Consider the following 19,879-nt stretch of genomic DNA (forward strand, 5'->3'; position numbering starts at 1 on the left):
TAACCTAAGTCAAGGTCCTTGCTGAAAAACAGGATATTGTACCTTAATTTTGTTGCCCTTTTAACCTTTGGATTTCGTAATAACTGAAAATAAACAGAAAAATAATTAAGGCCCTGTTCGGCTGACCGTAAAAGCGGCTGATGCTGATGCTGATTTGTTGTGAGAGAAAAACACTGCCGGTTGGCCATAAAATTCTGACTGATAAGTTCAAGCGAACAGAGGGCTAGGCACTACTACAGAAGTTAACTGTAGGGGCGGCTCTAGAGCCTCTGTAGGGGCGGCTGCGCCAGTCGCCCTTCCCAGGGTGTTCCTACAGAGGGTGTCTCTGTAGGGGCGGTTTCCTGACCGCCCCTGCAGTGCCCTCTGTAGTGGCGGCTGGTGTTTTCAGCCGCCCCTACAGTGCCCTCTGTAGGGGTGGCTGATAATATCAGCCACCCCTGTAGTGGACTTCTGTAAGGGCGGCTGTATCACCAGTCGCCCCTGCTGTGTGTATTTGTAAGGGCGGTTCAATCAAGAACCACCCCTACAATGATTTTCCAGCAAAAAAAATAATAATTCAAATTCAAATCTGACAACCCCCCCCCCCCCCACACACACACACATATATATATATATATATATATATATAAAATTCAAATTCGAATATGACCGCCACAAATATACATATATACATCCACAAACACAAGACCATTATACATGTAATGTCATTTAAAATCAAACTAGTCCTTGTTTGAAGTATCTAATGATCAAAAGAATGGCTAATCCTAGCTGATGATCAAAAGTTTAGCATAGCACATGTCCATGAAAACCAACAAACATTGGGCAAAAGCTCAAAATCCACAACCATACAGCCATTAGGTCATGACCAATGAATCGGTTGGTTGCACATCCGTTAGTACTATGATCGGCTTGCTGTTCACAAGCTGGTAGCAGCATCCAAAAGTACCTGAAAAAATAATAGAATCAGTAGTCTAATAAAGTACAAGTTCCAATGTACATAGTTGTACATTGGAATAAACTAGAAGATAGCAATTTGCCTCCAAAAATTGTACAGCTAAGGGGTAGCAGCATCCAAAAATTGTCAAAGACCGATAGCAATCGCCCACCAAAATAACACAAGAAATTTGATGACGATCGATCTCAAATGATAGTAACCATTAGTAAGAAGAAATCCACGGATCTTATTGCAAACTGATCACTGAAGTTTAAAACAAGCTTTGCGTTGAACTGAAAATAAAAATAAAAATAAAAACAAGCTTTGCTTAGATACTACTGCAGTCTACCAAACTAAACAGATCAAGCACTTGGAATAAACTAGACAGACCGTGAGCAAACAAGAAGGATAGAACAACAGTCAATGAACTGAGAATGCAACTCTGGACCAAGGATACACTGAACTGAAAAAGACAGGCTGCACCTAAACCATTTAACTACTAGAAATACTAGCAACGAATGGAACAAAGGCCTTGCTACCAGCCAAAAAGAAAAACATGAAAGGAAACCTTAATGACCAGCTAGCTGCTGAAACGAAGTTTTAGAAACATGTATGTACCGTTCTACCTGCACTGTTTTTAATCTTTCAATGAACAAAGCATGTAAATGTTTTCAGGAACTAATAGAAGGTCAAATTTTGGCTCCAGGTACTATTTGCAATAGTGCCAATGTTCTATCCTAAGAGATCAATTTAGAGAGTTGAGATCTGAAATACAAACCACATACTAAGCATCAAGTATATACAAGCAGCCTTTATGAAATAAAACATTAGAAATCTTACATTGAAGCCACCAAATTTTGCCTCCAAACTAATGCACGAGAGCACAGAGAAGCATACCTGTTTTGGAGGGGCTACAGCAGGCCTAGCAGAGTAGAGCACACAACCAGAGGCCTGCATAAAAGAGCAAACACCCACCAGCAAGTATCAAGAGCCCAGAAGTTGCATAAATTGCAATTAAATACTCCCTCCGTTCCTTAATATAAGCCATATAGTTTTTAGCACTAATATTAACGCACGGCTTGGGGAAGGATGTGAGACCGAGAAAAAAAGGAAAATCAGGCTATCTTCTCTCTCCCAATCAGTTTGCTTCCTAAATCTAAGGGATTGGTTGTGGCATGTGCTATGTACGGTGGGAAGGTTTCCAAACTAATCGGCGTGGGAGTTGATACGTACCTATATTTTGAAATTTTTTTAGAAATCTATATGGCTTATATTAAGGAACGGAGGAAATAGTTCAAATGTACTGTTATTTTGTTTCCATTTACTAATTTTAGATATAAAAAACTGAAATGTAAGAAGTCAAGTACACACCAGCAAGCAGGCATAGATATTTTGTTAAAATGTAACACAGGGAACTGCTCACAATTAACCAAACAAAACTAGTAGTTTTAACATGAAGTTTGACTAGTACCAAGCTAGTAACTTATATCTCATGAGAACATCACAGGTGCACAGCATGGCAGAGAGGTCACAATTCTCACAAATAAAAATTATGAGGATAGCATTAAAGAGGTCACAAATGCACACCACTCAAAGAGTCATAGTTCGTTACAGGTTTTCATAGTGCACAAATAAAAATTTCACTTATAGGAAAATATCTATCTAAGTTCACTGCTGAATTAAACTAACACAGTCCAAATGTTCTAAAATGTTGGCTGAGTTAGAGCTTTACAGCTTGCTGATTCATACAATTTTGTTGTTAAAACTTATTTAGTAAAACTAGGAACACATAAACTAGCAACAAGCTACTGAGCACATCAGAAATTTTTTTTTGACAAACTCCACAGCTGCATGGGATGCTGGTAGATCAATTACATACAATACATCGAGTAAGCTGTAAATTGTTCATCAAGTACCTCCCATACTGCTGCTGCTACTCTCGAACTGACCAAGAATGAAATCTAAGAGCTGTTGTTACAACTACCAAGATGTAGCACAGATCGAAATAAGTTATGAGTCGCAGCAACTGCATGGAAACAAAGATAGTATAAGAACAAAAAGCATACACAAAATCACTTGCCAGACCTCAAATTACATATGCTTTGTATTGTGCCTACAAAAATGAAGAGATGCTCACCCAGCTATGCAGGTCCAGTGCAAATCTGCATGGTCTGATGTGTGAATATCTGGGAAAAAAAAATAGTTCACCAAGAATTAGCTATTATTACATACTACAAACAGTCAAGCACTGGTAAAACATACACCAATTAGTAATTTTAATGCAATTTTCTTATAACTAAATTTCAATTTATCTACATCTCAAATAAGAAAGGGATATTTTAGAATTAATTAATAGAGTGATACCAATATTAGTTAAGCAATTGCAGGCTTCCAGCTGTGAGTTCCTGGAAATTGGTTCTTTGGGAAAGAATTCCAGCTGCTTCCTCAGTGCCCTCAGCACTTTCTTCAGCAGCAGAGCTGTTGTGGAACCAAACAATCAAGATTCACTAAGCAGGGGCTGCCTGTAAGACACGACAGCACCACAAAATTCAGTAAATTTCCTGGAATCTCAAAGTAATTCACCTGGAAGGCTAGGCACTCTGAAAAAGGGTAGAGAAACAACAGAGCATGCAATACTGTATAAGTAATACGGAATCATAATCACTGTTTTGTTCCAGCATGAATGGAGAAATATGAGGTACTGTAACGCAGGCAAAGGCATGGGTCCTAAAACACATCGAAAGCATAAGATGTAGACAATGTGAGGAGGCATGGATGAATTTTATTTTTTTTTCTAGAAAAACGGAATCATAGGCACAATAGGCTGTAATTAATTAGATCAGATCCAAATTAAAAACGGAATCAGCAGGTACCGTAGGCTGTAATCAGATCAAATCCGCATACAGATGGATGAAGCTAGGGTTTGGCAGGTCGCTGTGGCACAATAGACAGAGAAGAGAAGGGATGGGCGTACCTGCTGCCGGAGGCGGGGGCCAGGCCCGAGCTTGCGCCAACCGTGCCGGTGCGTCGCCAGAGGTGGGGCCGTGACCGCCGTTGCGCCGACAGAGCTGAAGCCGGGGCCACTGTCACGGTGTGTGTGCCACTACTACAAAACTCAATTTGCGCAGTGTCGTCCCGAAGGTCTCCGTGGCGGGCTCCTATTTTTGTCCGTCACGGTAAATCCCACGATTTACCGCGGCGGGCACTTTTTATTTTCCGCAGTGGGCATTTTTGCCCGCCACGGTAAAACGATTTACCGTGGCGGGCATATTAAGATGTCCGCCACAGAAAATACCCTATTAACTGTGGCGGCCGTCTTAAGGTGCCCGCCACGGTAAATCGATTTTCCGTGGCGGACACATTATAAGGCCCGCACGGAAAAGGCCACGGCCCAATAGGCACACCAGCGAGGCCCGTATCCAATTCTGATTTATCGGGCTTATATATACGAGGGTTTTAGGGTTTTCACTCCACCTCTCTCTCTCTCTCCACCACTCCTCCCTCAACCGGCAGCCACTCTCTCCCTCTCCTTTGATCCTCTCCTCCCTCAACCGGCGGTAGCGACCACTCCTCTCGGTCCTCTCGCACGAGGCACGGCGTCCCTCTTCCTCCCTTTCTTTCCTCATCGTCCTCCCTCAACCGGCGGCCCTCCTCCTCCCTCTCCTCCTCCCTCAATAGGCGGTGGACGGTGGCTAGAGGCACGCGGTGGCGCGGCGTCGCGGTCGCGGATCCAGGCGAGGGCGCCGGTGTGGACGGACACGGATCTAGGCGTGGATCGAGGGCGCCGGCCGTGGATCCAGGCGTGGACGGCCGCGGGTCCGGCGGTGGCGCGGCCGGGGAGGCCGGATCTGCCGCGAGCCCCTCCTTCCCCTCTCCACCAGGCAGATCCAGGCGACGGCGGCCCTGGTGGAGGCCCCGGCGGTGGATCCGGCGGTGGCGCGGTCGGGGAGGCCGGATCCGCCGTGAGCCCCTCCTTCCCCTTCTCCGCTGGGCAGATCCAGGCGACAGCAGCCCTGCTGGAGGTCTCAGCGGCGGATCCAGTGGTGGCGCGGCCTCCGCCGCAAGCTCCTCCTTCCCCTTCTCCACCGGGCAGATCCAGGTGTCGGCGGGCAGATCCAGGCGGGGGCGGCCCCGGTGGAGGCCCCGGCGGCGGATCCGGCGGTGGCATGGCCTGGGAGGCCTGATCTGTCGCGAGCGCCTCCTTCCTCTTCTACATCGGGCGGATCCAGGCGGGGGCGGTCCGGGCGGAGGCGCCAACGGCGGATCTGACGGTAGCGCGACCGGGCTGGAGCTGCGGCGGATCCAGGTGACGGCGGCGGATCGACGTCGACGGTGAGATCTAGGTCCAGTGCAGCCCAGATCCAAGCCCGTGTGGGCTTTTCTTCTTTTTTTTGTTTTTTTTCCAAATGATTTACCGTGGCGGGCTTCCTTAGGTACCCGCCGCGGTAAATCGATTAACCGCGGTGGGCAAAGCAGCCCGCCGTTGGAAGGCCATGATTTATCGTGACCTCCCGGCAGCGGCGGACCGGTTTGCCCGCCGCGGGAAACCAAAAACAGCCACCGCGGATAAACATTTTGTAGTAGTGTGTGTGGGGGAGGGGGAGGGACCGTCGCGTGTGCGCGACTGGTGCCGCGGGCCGTCGTCGTCTCGCCCGTACGCCCACGCCAGGTCCGAGGGCAGGTGGCAGTTGGAGAGAGAAGGGGGGGGGGGGAGAGAGAGAGAGAGAGAGAGAGGAAAAGGCGGGAGAGACGGAGATGAGAGGCAGGCGAGGGAGGGCTACGGAGGAGGAGGATGGTGGCCGCCGTCGTCGCGCCAGCCGCCGGCGCGGACGCTCGCGCCCGTCGTGGCCCCCTGCCCGCGTCGGAGAGGGAGAGCGAGAGAGAGCGGACACGAGAGAGAGAGGAGGGGAAGAGAAGCTTCGTGAAGGAGAAGACGAAGCTGAGTATATATTTGTTTCGGTGGATTCCAACGAGAAGCGGGAGAAACGAGAAAGAAGCTGAGCAGAAGCCGGATAAGGTAAGGCGAAGCAGGAGAATCAGCTTCTGTTAGAATCCGACCCGAGAGATCTGTGTCATCGGTTGTGGAGATCGAACGGGCGAAATAATTTGGGCGACGTGGCACGTGGTTCTGGCGGCCAAAGTAAACTCGTTTGATAATAAGAGATATATAATTCAAATTCGAATATGACCGCCACAAATATACAATAACTAAAACAACTACAATAGTTTAAAATTGCAAAATTGAACCTTTAAAAATGAGGAAAAGAATTAAATTTTAAAAAATTAAAATCAAAACTACTAAAATAATTTTGAGACACCAAATGATCTTAAATGAAAATTTGATAAACATAAAAGTTGTAGAGGTCATGAAGATCTACAACTTTTATTTTAGTTATCTTGTCATTTGATAAAATTTGAACCTTTCAAATTTGAAATTTGAAAAAATGACAAGTTCGAACTAAAATTTGAGACCCAAAATGATTTCAACATAAAAAGTGATGAATACCAAAGTTGTTCAACTCATTAATATCTACAATTTTTATTTTAGTCATCTTGTCATTTGACAAAATTTGAACCTTTCAAATTTGAAATTAGGAAAAACGATAAGTTCGAACCAAAATTTGAGACCCAAATTGATTTCAACATAAAAAGTGATGAATACCAAAGTTGTTCAACTCATGAATATCTACAACTTTTATTTTGGTCATTTCTTTATTTGATAAATTCTTAGCACACATTGTTCATTAATCATACACATGTCTCATATAATTTATAAAACCTTAAGAGAGATGTGTCACATTTGTGAACAATGTCACTACCACTTTGTCATATGAAGAAATGACCAATATAAAAGTTGTAGATCTTGATGAGTTATTTAACTTTGGTATTTATCACTTTTTCAGCTAAAATCATTTGTGGTACCAAAATCTTGTCTGAAGTTAAATTCAAAATTTAAATTGCTCAAACTTTTCATATGTATATATTGACAAAACCAACAAAATAAATTGATAGAGAATGATTTTAGAAAATTTTAGGAAAAAAATCATCAGATTTGGAGTTAGTATGAGGAAGAAAAACAAGTTACAAAGTTGACTCACAGATTAAAAAAGAAATCACACTGTTCACTATGATCATGTAAGGATTATCTAGAACAGTGTGATTTCTCTTTTTAATCTATGAGTAAACTTTGTAACTAGTTGTTCTCCCTCATACTAACTCTAAATGTGATGGTTTTTTTCTAAAAATTTCTAAAATCATACTTCAGCATTTCAGTTTGATCAAATTTAGATGTGACAATGTTTTACACATTTGAAAATTTAAAATTTGAAATTTGACAAGTTCAAACCAAATTTTAAAATCCTAAATGATTTCAGATGTAAAAGTGATGAATACAAAAGTTGTTCAACTCATCAAGATATACAACTTTTATTTTGGTCATCTTGTCATTTGACAAAATTTGAACCTTTCAAATTTGAAATTTTAAAAAATGACAAGTTCGAACCAAAATTTAAGACCCAAAATAATTTCAACATAAAAAGTGATGAGTACCATAGTTGTTCAACTCATTAATATCTACAACTTTTGTTTTAGTCATCTTGTCATTTGACAAAATTTGAACCTTTAAAATTTGAAATTTTAAAAAACGACAAGTTCGAATCAAAATTTGAGATCCAAATTGATTTCAACATAAAAAGTGATGAATACCAAAGTTGTTCAACTCATGAATATCTACAACTTTTATTTTGATTATTTCTTCATTTGATAAATTTTTAGCACACATTGTTCACTAATCTTACACATGTCTTATATAGTTTATAAAATCTTATGAGAGATGTGTCATATTTGTGAACAATATCACTACCACTTTGTCATATGAAGAAATGACCAATACAAAAGTTGTAGATCTTGATGAGTTATTCAACTTTGGTATTTATCACTTTTTCAGCTGAAATCATTTAGGGGTACCAAAATCTTGTCTGAAGTTGCATTTTTTTGAAATTCAAAATTTAAATTGCTCAAACTTTTCATATGTATATATTGACAAAACCAATAAAATAAATTGATAGAGAATGATTTTAGAAAATTTTAGGAAAAAAATCATCAGATTTGGAGTTAGTATGAGGAAGAAAAACTAGTTACAAAGTTGACCCACAGATTAAAAAAAAGAAATCACACTGTTCACTATGATCATGTAAGGATCATCTGGAACAGTGTGATTTCTCTTTTTAATACGTGGGTAAACTTTGTAACTAGTTGTTCTCCCTCATATTAACTCCAAATGTGATGTTTTTTTCTAAAAATTTCTAAAATCATGCTTCAGCATTTAAGTTTGATCAAACTTGGATGTGACAATGTTTTACACATTTTAAAATTTGAAATTTAAAATTTGACAAGTTTAAACCAAATTTTAAAATCCTAAACGATTTAAGATGTAAAAGTGATGAATACAAAAGTTGTTCAACTCACCAAGATCTACAACTTTTATTTTGGTTATCTTATCATTTAATTAAATTTGGGGCTTTCAAATTTTGAAATTTGAAAAAACACAAATAGGGGTGATTGAGCCGCCCTACAGATCAGCCCCAACTGTAGGGGCGGCTCAGGTTACCAGTCGCCCTGCAGTGTCATCTGTAGGGACGGCTGGGCTGCTGGGGCCCGAGGACGCCCACTGTAGGGACGCCCTCGACCTCAGCCGTCCCTACAGTAAAAATGCTCCCGTTCCTAGTGTGAGAATCTGACGTAGTGAGGCATCTAGGACCTCCAAACCCCCACGACCCTTCTTTTTATACAGCTCAACAGCTCCATCAGGCATCGTATTCATCTGGTCGTCTTTCGCTTTTGATGGAGAGGGTGAAGACACGGCAATGGAAAAAAAAACATAGGTTACTGAATCTGAATGGAAGATAATTAGCTTGGTGTGGAGTTTAGCACTCTCTATATTTATTCGCAAATCATAAGACATACATACTCTTCGTTATACCTTGGAGTTTGTTGGTCCAAATCAGACAGAGCATGTGGCTGCGCAGGTGGACTCGCTGGGGTTCGATCGTATCAGCATAATTATTGGTTGGTGGTACTTCCCATTTGATCACTAGTATAATGATTGGCGACGATATATATCTCAAGCTGAAGAACACAAGAATATCTCCCTGGCAACATCGCAAACGCTGCTACCCAACTGAAATAAAAAGGATAAACAATTTCAGGGTGACAGTGCTAGCTCGGTAGCGATCGAAATCGAATGCGACCATCGGCAAGCGACATCCAGCTTACCGATTGGCCTGTCGTGTGTACACCAGCTGTCTTCGTAAGTACGTTAGCCCACGCAGGTCAGGCCAAATTAGCTTCGCATAACAAAGAAACTAGACACGTCGTAAATTGGAGATATATAAATAGTACTCCCTCCATCCCAAATGGTAAGTCATTCCAAGAATCTTGGAGAGTCAAACTTTTTCAAGTTTGACTAAAATTATAGAGAGAAATACAAAGATTGATGACATCAAATAGGTATAATATGAAAATATAACTAATGAAGAATCTAATGATACTTACTTGGTATGATAAATATTATTATTTTGTTATATAAATTTGGTCAAACTTGAAAAACTTTGACTCTCCAAGATTCTTGGAATGACTTACAATTTGGGATGGAGGGAGTATATAACAAAGAAACTGCACTCTAGTTGGATCATTACTGCCATTTGCCCATTTCCACGGGGGTTAAACAAAAGAAAAAGAATTTGTACACCGACGGTGGTTTGGACGATGGCCTGGCAATGTTGGCATCCACTTGCCAAGTTGTTCGAGGACGATTCTATTATTCTAGTGCGATGCTTATACGCAGGGAAAAAAAACTTTAGCAGTAACAAATCTACGTATAGTATGTTCCAAATCCGAAGATTAGGCTGGAAATGTGAGCAAATAGGCTTGACCATCCAGCTCTGGAAAGCATGCCCGTCTTGGCTCGTGTTTGCTACTATTGTACTATATTGGCGGAGAGGTCTTGCCAGCAGCATTGCTATGTTGCTAGTGACGGTGGAAAAGTCATATCTTATGGCCGGATGCACTGATGTGCTCTCTCATGTTATGGAGTGCAAAGCTGCCCCTAAGAGTTCTAATACAAGCAGGGCCAAGGCCTTTGGTCTAAAAAAATTAGCGCGAGGCATACCTCATTGAACCACTTCTCAGTTCCCAGTGTTATGCTCGAGTAAACTAGGAAACCACCGCTTGTGGCACATGCTAGCACAGAGGAGGTTCCAACATTAAATCTGGTGGGTTGAGGATGCCACTTCAAACAGTTTATCACAGGAATTACGCCTCTGTTCCGCTTCCCAGCGGGAAGGCATCTGTCATAGACTACCTTCGTCTGCCAAGGAACCAATCAAAATTAGGGGCCGTTTAGTAGGGCTGCAACTCCTCTAAAAATAGCTCCAGTTCTAGATTCTTCTAAGGAGTGACTTTTCTGAAGGAGTTGGAGCTATTTTACAAAAACATTTGGCAAAATACCTTCTCCTTGTAGATGAAGATGAAAAATGTCTATAATACCCCTCATGTTTTTCTTTTTTTTCCTCCCTTTATTTTTTCTTTCTCTTTTTTTATTCCCTTGGTTTTGTCTATTATATCCATGGAGTCATGAATGCTGCGAGGTGAAACCGCATCTTACCCACTCGCGGTCACGGGCATGACGCCTCGTCTCCTTCGCGGAAGCTTCCCTGAAGACTCGACGCCGCCGAGTATCCATGGGACTACTCCCAACGTCTTCGACGCCCGCGCGACCTCCATGCTTGCCCCGGCGGCGGCGCCCACATGTGCCTCCGTGGCCGCGGCCGCGGTCGCGCGCCCTGACAGATCCCTGCGACCATGCTCGACGGCTTCGATGCCTGCGCGACCTCCGTGCCTGCTCCGGCGGCGGCGCCCTTGTGTGCCTCTGCGGCCGCGCGCCCCCTCGCGGCTGCCATGGCGGCCGCTCCCGCCATCCCACGTCAGCCATGCCCTCGAGGGCAAATCCGGCCTCCACACGCTTGGGCCCACTGGCGCGAGCTCGGAGCTGAGAGAAGCTCGTTTTTTTAGCTCCACCAGCCGCACGGTGTCAGTGAGAGCGCAAAACACGGGGCTTCCCGCAAGGAGCTGATGGAAAACAAGGTGTTTGGTAGCGGGAGCAAAAAAAAAAAAAAACAGATCCAGGAGCTGGGCATGAATCCATACCAAACGGGGCCTTAGTAATTTTCTCTTAGAGACTTTAATGCCACTAGTGCTGACACGTGGAAGTCACCTCCCCAGAAGGCATGGAGCTAGAAGAGGCCGCCGCCGCGGCACCGCCGACTACTGAGGAGGAGCCTCGTGGTTGGGGGAAAGGGATTTGGGAACCTGGAAGAGGCCGCCGCCGTGACACCGGCGGCGGCTGAGGAGCCTCGTGGTCGGGGGAAAGGGAAGCCTGAGATAGTTTGGGAACCTAGGTTTTGTAAAGATAACTTTGTTTTTGAGAATGCGAGGACCAGTCAGCCCAATAGGCCCGTGAGCAAGCTTTTCCATTTCTTTCCGGGATAAAAAAGTCATATTTTCTTCTCCCGCGCTTGGTTTTGGCCTTAGGCCTGATCTGCAAGCCCAGCGGTGGCCTCTCCCCTTTCCCCTAGCTTCGGTACCATCTGAATTGAATTGAAGTTAGACTTTTTTACCCTCCTCTTTTTTTTCCGTGTCACTGTCACAACTCACAACAAGTCCTTCCCTTTTTCTTTTTGAGACAATTCTCTGTGAGCCATTATAAAAGATGCAACTTGTTTACATCAGAATTTGGAAAGAGGATCTCAGAAGCTCGAGAGCTCCCAAAATTATGTCAGCAAGGAATCGATTGCATGCGGATCAGAACCAGCTAATTCAGATGCAGCACTAGAATCGGCTTTTTTCAAATAGCGCCAGCAGATAACGACAGAGGCTATGATTGGCGCTGGGACGAGGCATGCTGGACTCTACAAAAAGGGAAAGATTAGAGTCTAAATTATCTTAAATTAGGAATATTTTCATTTTATGCCAAATGTTGTAACAAATCGTGCGTGAGTAGGATTCATGTTTAGACTCCGGGTATAAATATCAAACCCCGACTATTGTAAAAAACAACAATCAATCAAATACAAGTCAATTACTTTTTTCGGCTCCGGCCACCCCTTAGGAGTAGGAGTAGAGTAGATCTCGGCGAGTTCTTCAACGAGTACGGTTGCATCGATCCGGTCGACGTCCACTGCTTGTCTGTAAGTACCGTCATGGTTTATACCTCTGTTTGTATGGCTGCATCGATCCGGTCGACCTCCACTGCGACTCTGGTATATGCTAGTTATCGACTCTTATCTAATTCAAGTATGGCCTATGTGATTCTGCCTCACACCCCACTGCTTGAATTAGATCAAGGTCAAGTTATTGGCTCTAACTTAGTATGACAGTCTTTGGTAGATTCATTAAGTTACCGATATTGCTTATTGCTTTCATCGTTTATCTAATTACAACAATATCACTCTGCCCGATTGAGATTGATCTGGATCGGCCTTATATCTTGTTTAACTCATCGTTTGCTAATTTAAAATTGATCTAATCTACATCTTAAGCGATGAGTTATGTTTTTATAGGCTGTTTTATGTCAATCTTAATCGTGCATGGCGTGCGGTTAAGGCATGTCCGATCTTGAGTAGATCTATTAGTTAATGAAAATCGTTCCATGGCCCGTCATCACGGCCTGTGGGATTCTGCCTCTCACCCCACTGTTAGCACAGTGGAGTGGGGATCGTTAGCTGGTAGACCCGTTCCTGAGAAGGCATGACCTTAACTATGCGCTATGCTTGAATTGGCTATTTAGTCGATATCGAGCGCTTTCACGAACAGTTCACATTACGAGATCATTGAAGTAAAGATAAGTTGAAAGATATGTTAGCCCCATGATCTTATTATTGTATTACGACCTGCATGATTCTGCCTCATGCCCCACTGATATTAATAATGAGTTAGGGTCGTCGAGTCTATTGTTGTTACTACGGCCTGCATGATTCTGCCTCATGCCCCACTGGTCATGGCGATGGATGAGATCTAACATGTTCATTAGATTCTTCTTTATTAAATGGTTAAGTGGTGTTGAATTGTCTTTTTATATAAAAAGGGGTTCGGTTACTTGTATTTATTGGCTCAGTATAAACCGATCATCATTGATATCTAATTGCCATTGATTAATATTTGCTTAAATAATATTTATCCTGAATGATAACTGATTCTTCTTATACGACCCCATGAGCTTTAATCGATTTATTCTTATAAATATGATGGAATCGACTATTTAGTCGATCTCCTCTCATATCGGCTTTCAGAGCCACACATTCGGGACTATCTGGCAACACCGGCATGTTCCGCCCTTAATTACTGATGAGCTTTCTCTCCTTGTCAATTGCAGGGTCAAATTGACTGGCACGTCTCAGGAGGATTGTGCAGGATCGACCACCCTTGCGCTGAAGCTAGGCGGATCTGCTCCATCGAGCGGACCCTTCCGGCTTGCTGCGTGTGTCCTCGGCACAGAGATGAAAATTCTGTGTTGACACACTTTTCTAGCACGCCTGGTGGGACACCACAATCCTTTGATGGTAGCTCACAACAACGACAACATCCTTATGGTACATTATGAAGACCTACCTGATGAAGATACGGATACTATCAGCAAAGCTACAGAAGAATTTCAGAAGAAGTGTTTGTTGTCCTACACGAAAACACGTGACAACACAATTATTTAGAAATTTCCACTACCAAGAGTTCTACTGCATGGGCAGACAGATACAGTCGAAGCTGAAGACATGCGTTTCTTTATGGAAGCCATAGACAAATCTGTTTGTGATGCCATATCAAGCCGCAATGAAGCTTTCGTTGACGCATTTCACAACGCCATGAAAGATGTGATTCATGGAATTCCAGTTGGTCAGGTTGGATCGACTTGTTACAACATTCCAGATCCGTCGACTCAAGGAACTAATCAAGTTGGTACCAGCCATCAAGAAGCAGCACCAGCTGGTAATAGTGACGCCCAAACACTTCAAGGTTCATCTGAACAAACTCCAGGTACTACTACGAATCAGATACAGTACAATCCTAGACCATCAATACAGCATGTGCAATAGCCGACGGGGCAAGGTCAGAATCAGGTGATCAATTTTGGCACATCAGGCCACATACCGTCATCGGCTCAAAAAATAGCACCATCAATTCAAAGGATCCGTAGAGATATAGATCCTTATGTCTATAATCAGAGACTTCAAGAAGCGAGCCAGCAAAGGACCCAATAGATTGAGATTCCACAAGCTATCAATATGGCACGTATTATAACACCCTCCACATGATGCCAAATCCAAGATATCAAGGCACGCGAGATTTCAATCCACAGATGGGTCAGCAAGTACCGAGAAACCCAAATCCACAAGCTGAAGAGTTGCTGCTGAAGGTGACCGAGATGATGAAGAATCAGTTCGGTCTAAAGCCAAAGGGGCTGACCTTTTTGTATAAACACCCATATCTAGAATGGTATGATTTGGTCGCTCTTCCTACAAATTATAGGCTCCTAAAGTTTGCCAAGTTCACCGGTCAAGACAGTACGAGCACAATAGAACATGTCAGTCGGTATCTTACACAATTGGGCGAAGTGTTAGTTGAGGATGCCCATCGAGTTCATTTCTTCTCCTTATCCCTGTTAGGGCCAGCCTTCACTTGGTTTTCGTCACTACCAATCAACTCCATTGCCAATTGGGCTGACCTGGAAAAGAAGTTTTATACATATTTTTACACTGGGACTAGAGAAAAGAAGATAACCGATTTGACAACCATGAGACAGAGGACTAATGAATCGGGCATTGAGTTTCTTCAGACATTATGGGAGACTAGAAACTCATGCTTCTCATTGAACTTGGTCGATAATCAGCTAGCTGCTTTAGCTATATAAGGAATGTTGCTAATATGGAAAGAAAAGCTGCTAGGACAAGAATTTAACAACTTGGGTCAATTGGGTCAACGAGTAGCAGCGCTCAATAGCCAATTCTAGAGTATACGTAGAGATACCCGATTCTAGAAGAGTACCACCATAGCCGAAGCTTACGATCCATACTCAGCAGACGATGGCTATGAAGATGAAGAAGAGGACGTTGCTGCAGCTGAATGGAATTGGGGCAAGAAGACAGTAATGGTGCCAAATCCTTGGGGAAGAGGAGTTGAGGAGAGCTATGACTTTGATGTCACAAAATTGGACAAGCTCTTTGACTTCTTACTTGAGAATGGCCAGATCAAATTGCTGGATAATCATGTTATGTTGCCCCCTAAACAGTTGAAGAATAAGAAGTTCTACAAGTTTCATAATGCTACTTCTCATTCCACCAATGAATGCAGAATTTTCTGATAGCATATACAGAGGGCTATTCAGCAAGGGAGGCTCAAGTTTGATACACCTCGGAAGATGAAGGTGGATGATAATCCTTTCTCAGGAGATCAAAATATGGTTGATGTTGGGCTATTCAAAGGAAAAACTAAGGTCCTAACATCGACCAAATCGAGAGAAGCTAGAACAGTTGATCCCAAGATGCAAATATCGGCTGATGAATACAAAGAGATTAGAAAATGTCGTAATCAGCAGAGGAGCCGATATGAACAGTGGGAAACGTCAAAGGATGGAGCGGCAAAGCCACGAGTCACATCTCGGATCCTATTAAACAAGTGGCAGCGGTAGAAAGAAAAAGATTATCAGCGATGGTTAGAGGATCAAGAATACCAGCGTCAACTGGAAGAAGAGAGGTATGAAAGGAAGCAAGCCGAATCGCACTGGAATTGTCCTTTCTTTAGATACTGCTAGAATGAAGGTTTGAAATTGCCTACCAGACATAACTGTCCAGAATGCAGGAACCAATATTGGGAGTTTAGGCAATCTCAAGTCAACCGCCGGTCTATCCATGCCCAGGATGCATATCATCATAATAACATGGATCGGCGCTTAAAAAATAAAAGTATTCATGATCGGCTGGGAAAAAGAGTTGTTGACCAAGACTGGGCTGATCATGAAGAAGGAAGCAACCGGAGGAAACATGTTTGGCAGGAAGGCCAATGGTGCCCTAGAGATTTAACAAGAAGCCAAAAGTGAAGAGTGCAGCACCTAAGGAATAAGGAGATAGAACAAGCTCAGCCATCCAGTAAAACTCAAGTGTGGCGTACCAAGCAAATAGCTGATAAGAAGCAACCATCGGCTAATATCCAAATGGCTTTTCTGTTGCCATCAGAATTCAGGGCTCCGGCAGATCAGGAAGTTTACTCAGACTTTGATGAATCAGAGTATGAAGAGATGGTTGCCAAGTTGACAGTTACACACCAAGCGATATTTGATAAGCCAGTCAAACATCGGCACTTGAAGGATTTATACATGAAAGGTTTTGTTGATGGAAAGCCGATGAACAAAATGTTAGTGGACGGAGGTGTTTCTATCAATCTTATGCCTTACACTACTTTTCGTAAGCTTGGCAAGGGACCAGGAGATTTGCTTAAGACTGACATGATGCTTAGAGACTTCAGAGGGAATACATCTAAGACCCAGGGGGTAATAAACGTCGAGTTGACAATCGGGAGTAAAACTCTGCTCACCACGTTCTTTGTCATCGATGGAAAAGGCTCATATAGTTTACTCCTCGATCGTGACTGGATTCACACAAACTATTGCGTGTCATCAACCATGCATCAATGTTTGATCCAATGGCATGGGGATGATGTCGAGGTGGTTCGCGCTGATGAGTCTGTGAGCATCGCAACAGCCGATCCAGTGTTTTGGGAATTAGGAGACTTCGAATGCCTTTCTGGCAAAACTTGGGAAGGAGGCTTCATCAGGATTAATAATGAAGGCCAACAACCGGTTCAAGCGATTGGCTCTGAAAGTTTGTTTTAATCAATAATCATGGCGCCGCGTCATCCATTGAGTTAAGGAAAAATAAACATTGAGTCTTAGAAATGGGTTTAGGCCGACGTATGTGAATGCTGAATTAAAGTGTAAGTGCGATTCAGAGTTAATGGATTTCTTAAGAGAAGTTCTATTTCGCTTAATAGGATGCTTGACTTGGATTGATCGATCATTTGATCTTTGGAATGAAAAACACATGAAGAGATGTTATCCTGACATATGAATTTGATAGCCGATTCATTCTCGGCTCCAATAGCCGATACCAGGAGGGTATCGCCTCTAGTTCAAAAAGTAAAATTCTTCAAAGACAGTAAAAGCTGATACGATATGTATCACCTATAGAGCAAAAACAAAAAGAAAAAACAGTCATACGCAAGGATGTCACACTAAAGCACAATCATAAAGGAATAGGAGTCTTCATTCATTGGTTTATCCTAAATACAAACTAGTCGAAGACCTTGTTCACCACATCCTAAGCGGATGTGATGTCCACAATGGCCTCTGCCACTGCGGTGAAATCTTCTATCAGATCTTCATGTCCCTCAGGGCCATCGTCGGTCGAGAAGCCAACCTCCATGGTGTGGAGATCATGCTCGGTTTGGGCCTATGCCACAGCTAGCGCCACCGATGCGCCGTGATGAACGCTGTGAAGGGCAATCTCCTAGACACGGATCGAGATGTCTTGGAGACGAGCGTCAATGAGGGAACCCCTGGCATTGACGGCATCCATGGTCATGTTCGCCGCCAATTGAAGAGACTCCAATTGCACCGTTTGGGCTGGCGATTGCAGAAGAATATCAAGACGAAGGCAATGGAAACCAGAATGGAAACATTAATGGGGCTCATCTTACCTGCTACCGCGGCGTCAGACTTAGCCAGCCGCTCTCGGACGGCGTTGGTCTCCTCCTCTACCGCATTAAGAGCAGCCTGGAGGACTCCCAGATGAATCTCTAGTTGGCCATTGTTCCGAATCACCTCGGAATAGCGGTCCTCGGCCGCCCTCCATTCTCGGAAGAAGCGCTGGGCATCATCACCATCATACGAGTTGGAAGAACCCGACGATGAAGCCGGCGCAGAAGATGCAGCATCTGTGGGATTGTCAGTCCTAGGAAAAGGGTGGAGGCTGTCATTCACAATGAGCTTATAGGCAAGTCGGAACAGATCATCATCGTGAATAGGGGTTGCCAATCTTACCTTATGCGTCAGAGACGCTGGTTCATCAGCATGTCTTCTGCCGAGATCTCCTCTACCACATGCTTACCTCGATTACCTTCGCCGGCCATGAGGAATGATTGAATCTACAGAAAATAGGAATGGAACCGCTGCAAGGTTTTGGCAGACGGAAGAAAGCAAAGGAACAGTTGCAGATAGAGAGACGTTTGGAGCTGAAGCCCTCGGTTGGTATTTGAAGACATGAAGCGAATAGGCAGATGCCTCGGGACGCGCAAAAGGCAACTACAATTAATAGAAGGCGAAACACCACTCCACAAATATCGAAATACGGCGCCATATAACTGAGGATAGGAGATCGAAGGGCTCTCTTGACAAAAGCCATGTTTTCAGACCTAAGTGGGATTGAGATCGGGAGTCTGGAATCGGTTATTTGCAAAAGAATTGGCTCTTTAGCCAAAGCAGAGGTGATTAGTCGACTGTAGTGATTCTTTAAACCTCCCTCCTGTTTGAATGCCCCTTGGCCAAAGGGGTTTCACGGTCAAACAAACTCCTCTAAGCCTGTTTCACCTCTAGGACCGGATCTTCGAAAATGTAAAAGGGAGACATGACTCTAGGGAAGGCTGAGAATAGGTTGTCCTTGATGACCAAGAGCAGAGGAGCTAATATGTCCGCCTTATGGACTTGTGCATAAATACAATGCAGTCTTTCTTTGGGAAGTTTAAACTGGATCAAGGCGTGTTACGTTGCAAAATGATTTATCAAGCCAAAGTCTACCAGAATTTTGTGATGGATGACTTTAAAGACTTGAGGTGCCTTTGGTTGCATGCTCTTGAAAAACACCGAAGCCAATAAACTAAGGATTGCAAGGTATTACGATTAAAAGGTCAAGACCAAGCAATTTTCTAAAAGAAGACTTAGTCTAGAAAATAAAGTCACCGTTCAAGTCAGGGAACAGCAGGTTCGGCGGAAGGTTAGCCAACTGGGAAGGACCTTATCGGATCAAATGCTATGCACCTGGTGATACTTGTAGATACTGAGAAGAGAAAGAAAATTCAGCATAGCGTAATCAAATGGGAAATATTTGAGGGAATATTACCCTAGCATTTGGATTGATACTTAACAACCGATTTGCTCGGTCGTCAGTTTTAGTAGCCGATACCAGAAGGGTATCATTGCTAGCGAGAAAGTAAACCCGAAGGGGTGAAAGCCGGTACAATGCGTATCGATTATGCCGACAGAGTGATGCGTGTAATGTGGAATATAAAACAAAGGAGAAATCACTCAAGACGAATAAATTGTTTGCAAAATACCACCTATTACATGTTATGGGCCGGAAGACACTTTGCCTACTATATCATCGGCTAGGGTGTTGAAGGCCATAGAGTCGACGGTGCTAAGGAAATCCTCAGTCAAACGCTCATGATCCCCAGGGTGCACCGCATCCGGAAAACCGTGAGGAAGAAGCCAAAGATTGTGGCCAGAACGAGCCTGTGTGGCAGCCAACGCCGTGGCAGCACCATGACGGACGCCATGAAGAGTGACCTCCCTGACGCAATTCAGGATGTCATATAGGCGAACTATTAGGACGGCACCTCTGGCGTTGACAAATCCTGCTGCGTACTCCGCAGCTAGTTGAAGGCTCTCTAGTTGAGTGGACAAATCTAAAAAGTTCAAAAGGGAGATGATCAGAATCCTAAAGGTGAAGTTGAAAGGAAACAAAGGTTATGATATTTCACCCATGCTTCTGGCCTCAGCTTTGGCCAATTTATCATCCACTGAATCAACCATGGGAGGCGATCGGCATCGAGCCATGGCCAGGGTTG

General features: G+C 43.7%; 1 protein-coding gene and 1 long non-coding RNA gene across 3 annotated transcripts; both read right to left on the reverse strand.

Moving 5' to 3' along the window:
- Positions 1-658: 658 nt before the first annotated feature.
- LOC136473909 (uncharacterized) lies at positions 659-3,436 on the reverse strand. Of its 2 annotated transcripts, none has more exons than XR_010762802.1 (4): positions 3,299-3,436; positions 3,072-3,120; positions 1,832-1,885; positions 659-946 (listed from the first exon to the last, which is right to left on the reverse strand). It is a non-coding gene; the product is annotated as an uncharacterized lncRNA (long non-coding RNA). The 2 variants fall into 2 exon arrangements; XR_010762798.1 differs by having other exon boundaries at positions 1,775-1,885.
- A 1,120-nt stretch (positions 3,437-4,556) lies between these two features.
- On the reverse strand, positions 4,557-5,102 carry LOC136452432 (uncharacterized). Its single transcript, XM_066453049.1, has one exon. It carries the CDS (start codon positions 5,100-5,102, stop codon positions 4,557-4,559), a length of 546 nt encoding a protein of 181 aa, XP_066309146.1.
- Between the last annotated feature and the right edge of the window lie 14,777 nt (positions 5,103-19,879).

The sequence above is a fragment of the Miscanthus floridulus genome, chromosome 1 (assembly GCF_019320115.1).
Source record: "Miscanthus floridulus cultivar M001 chromosome 1, ASM1932011v1, whole genome shotgun sequence".
Lineage (NCBI taxonomy): Eukaryota > Viridiplantae > Streptophyta > Magnoliopsida > Poales > Poaceae > Miscanthus > Miscanthus floridulus.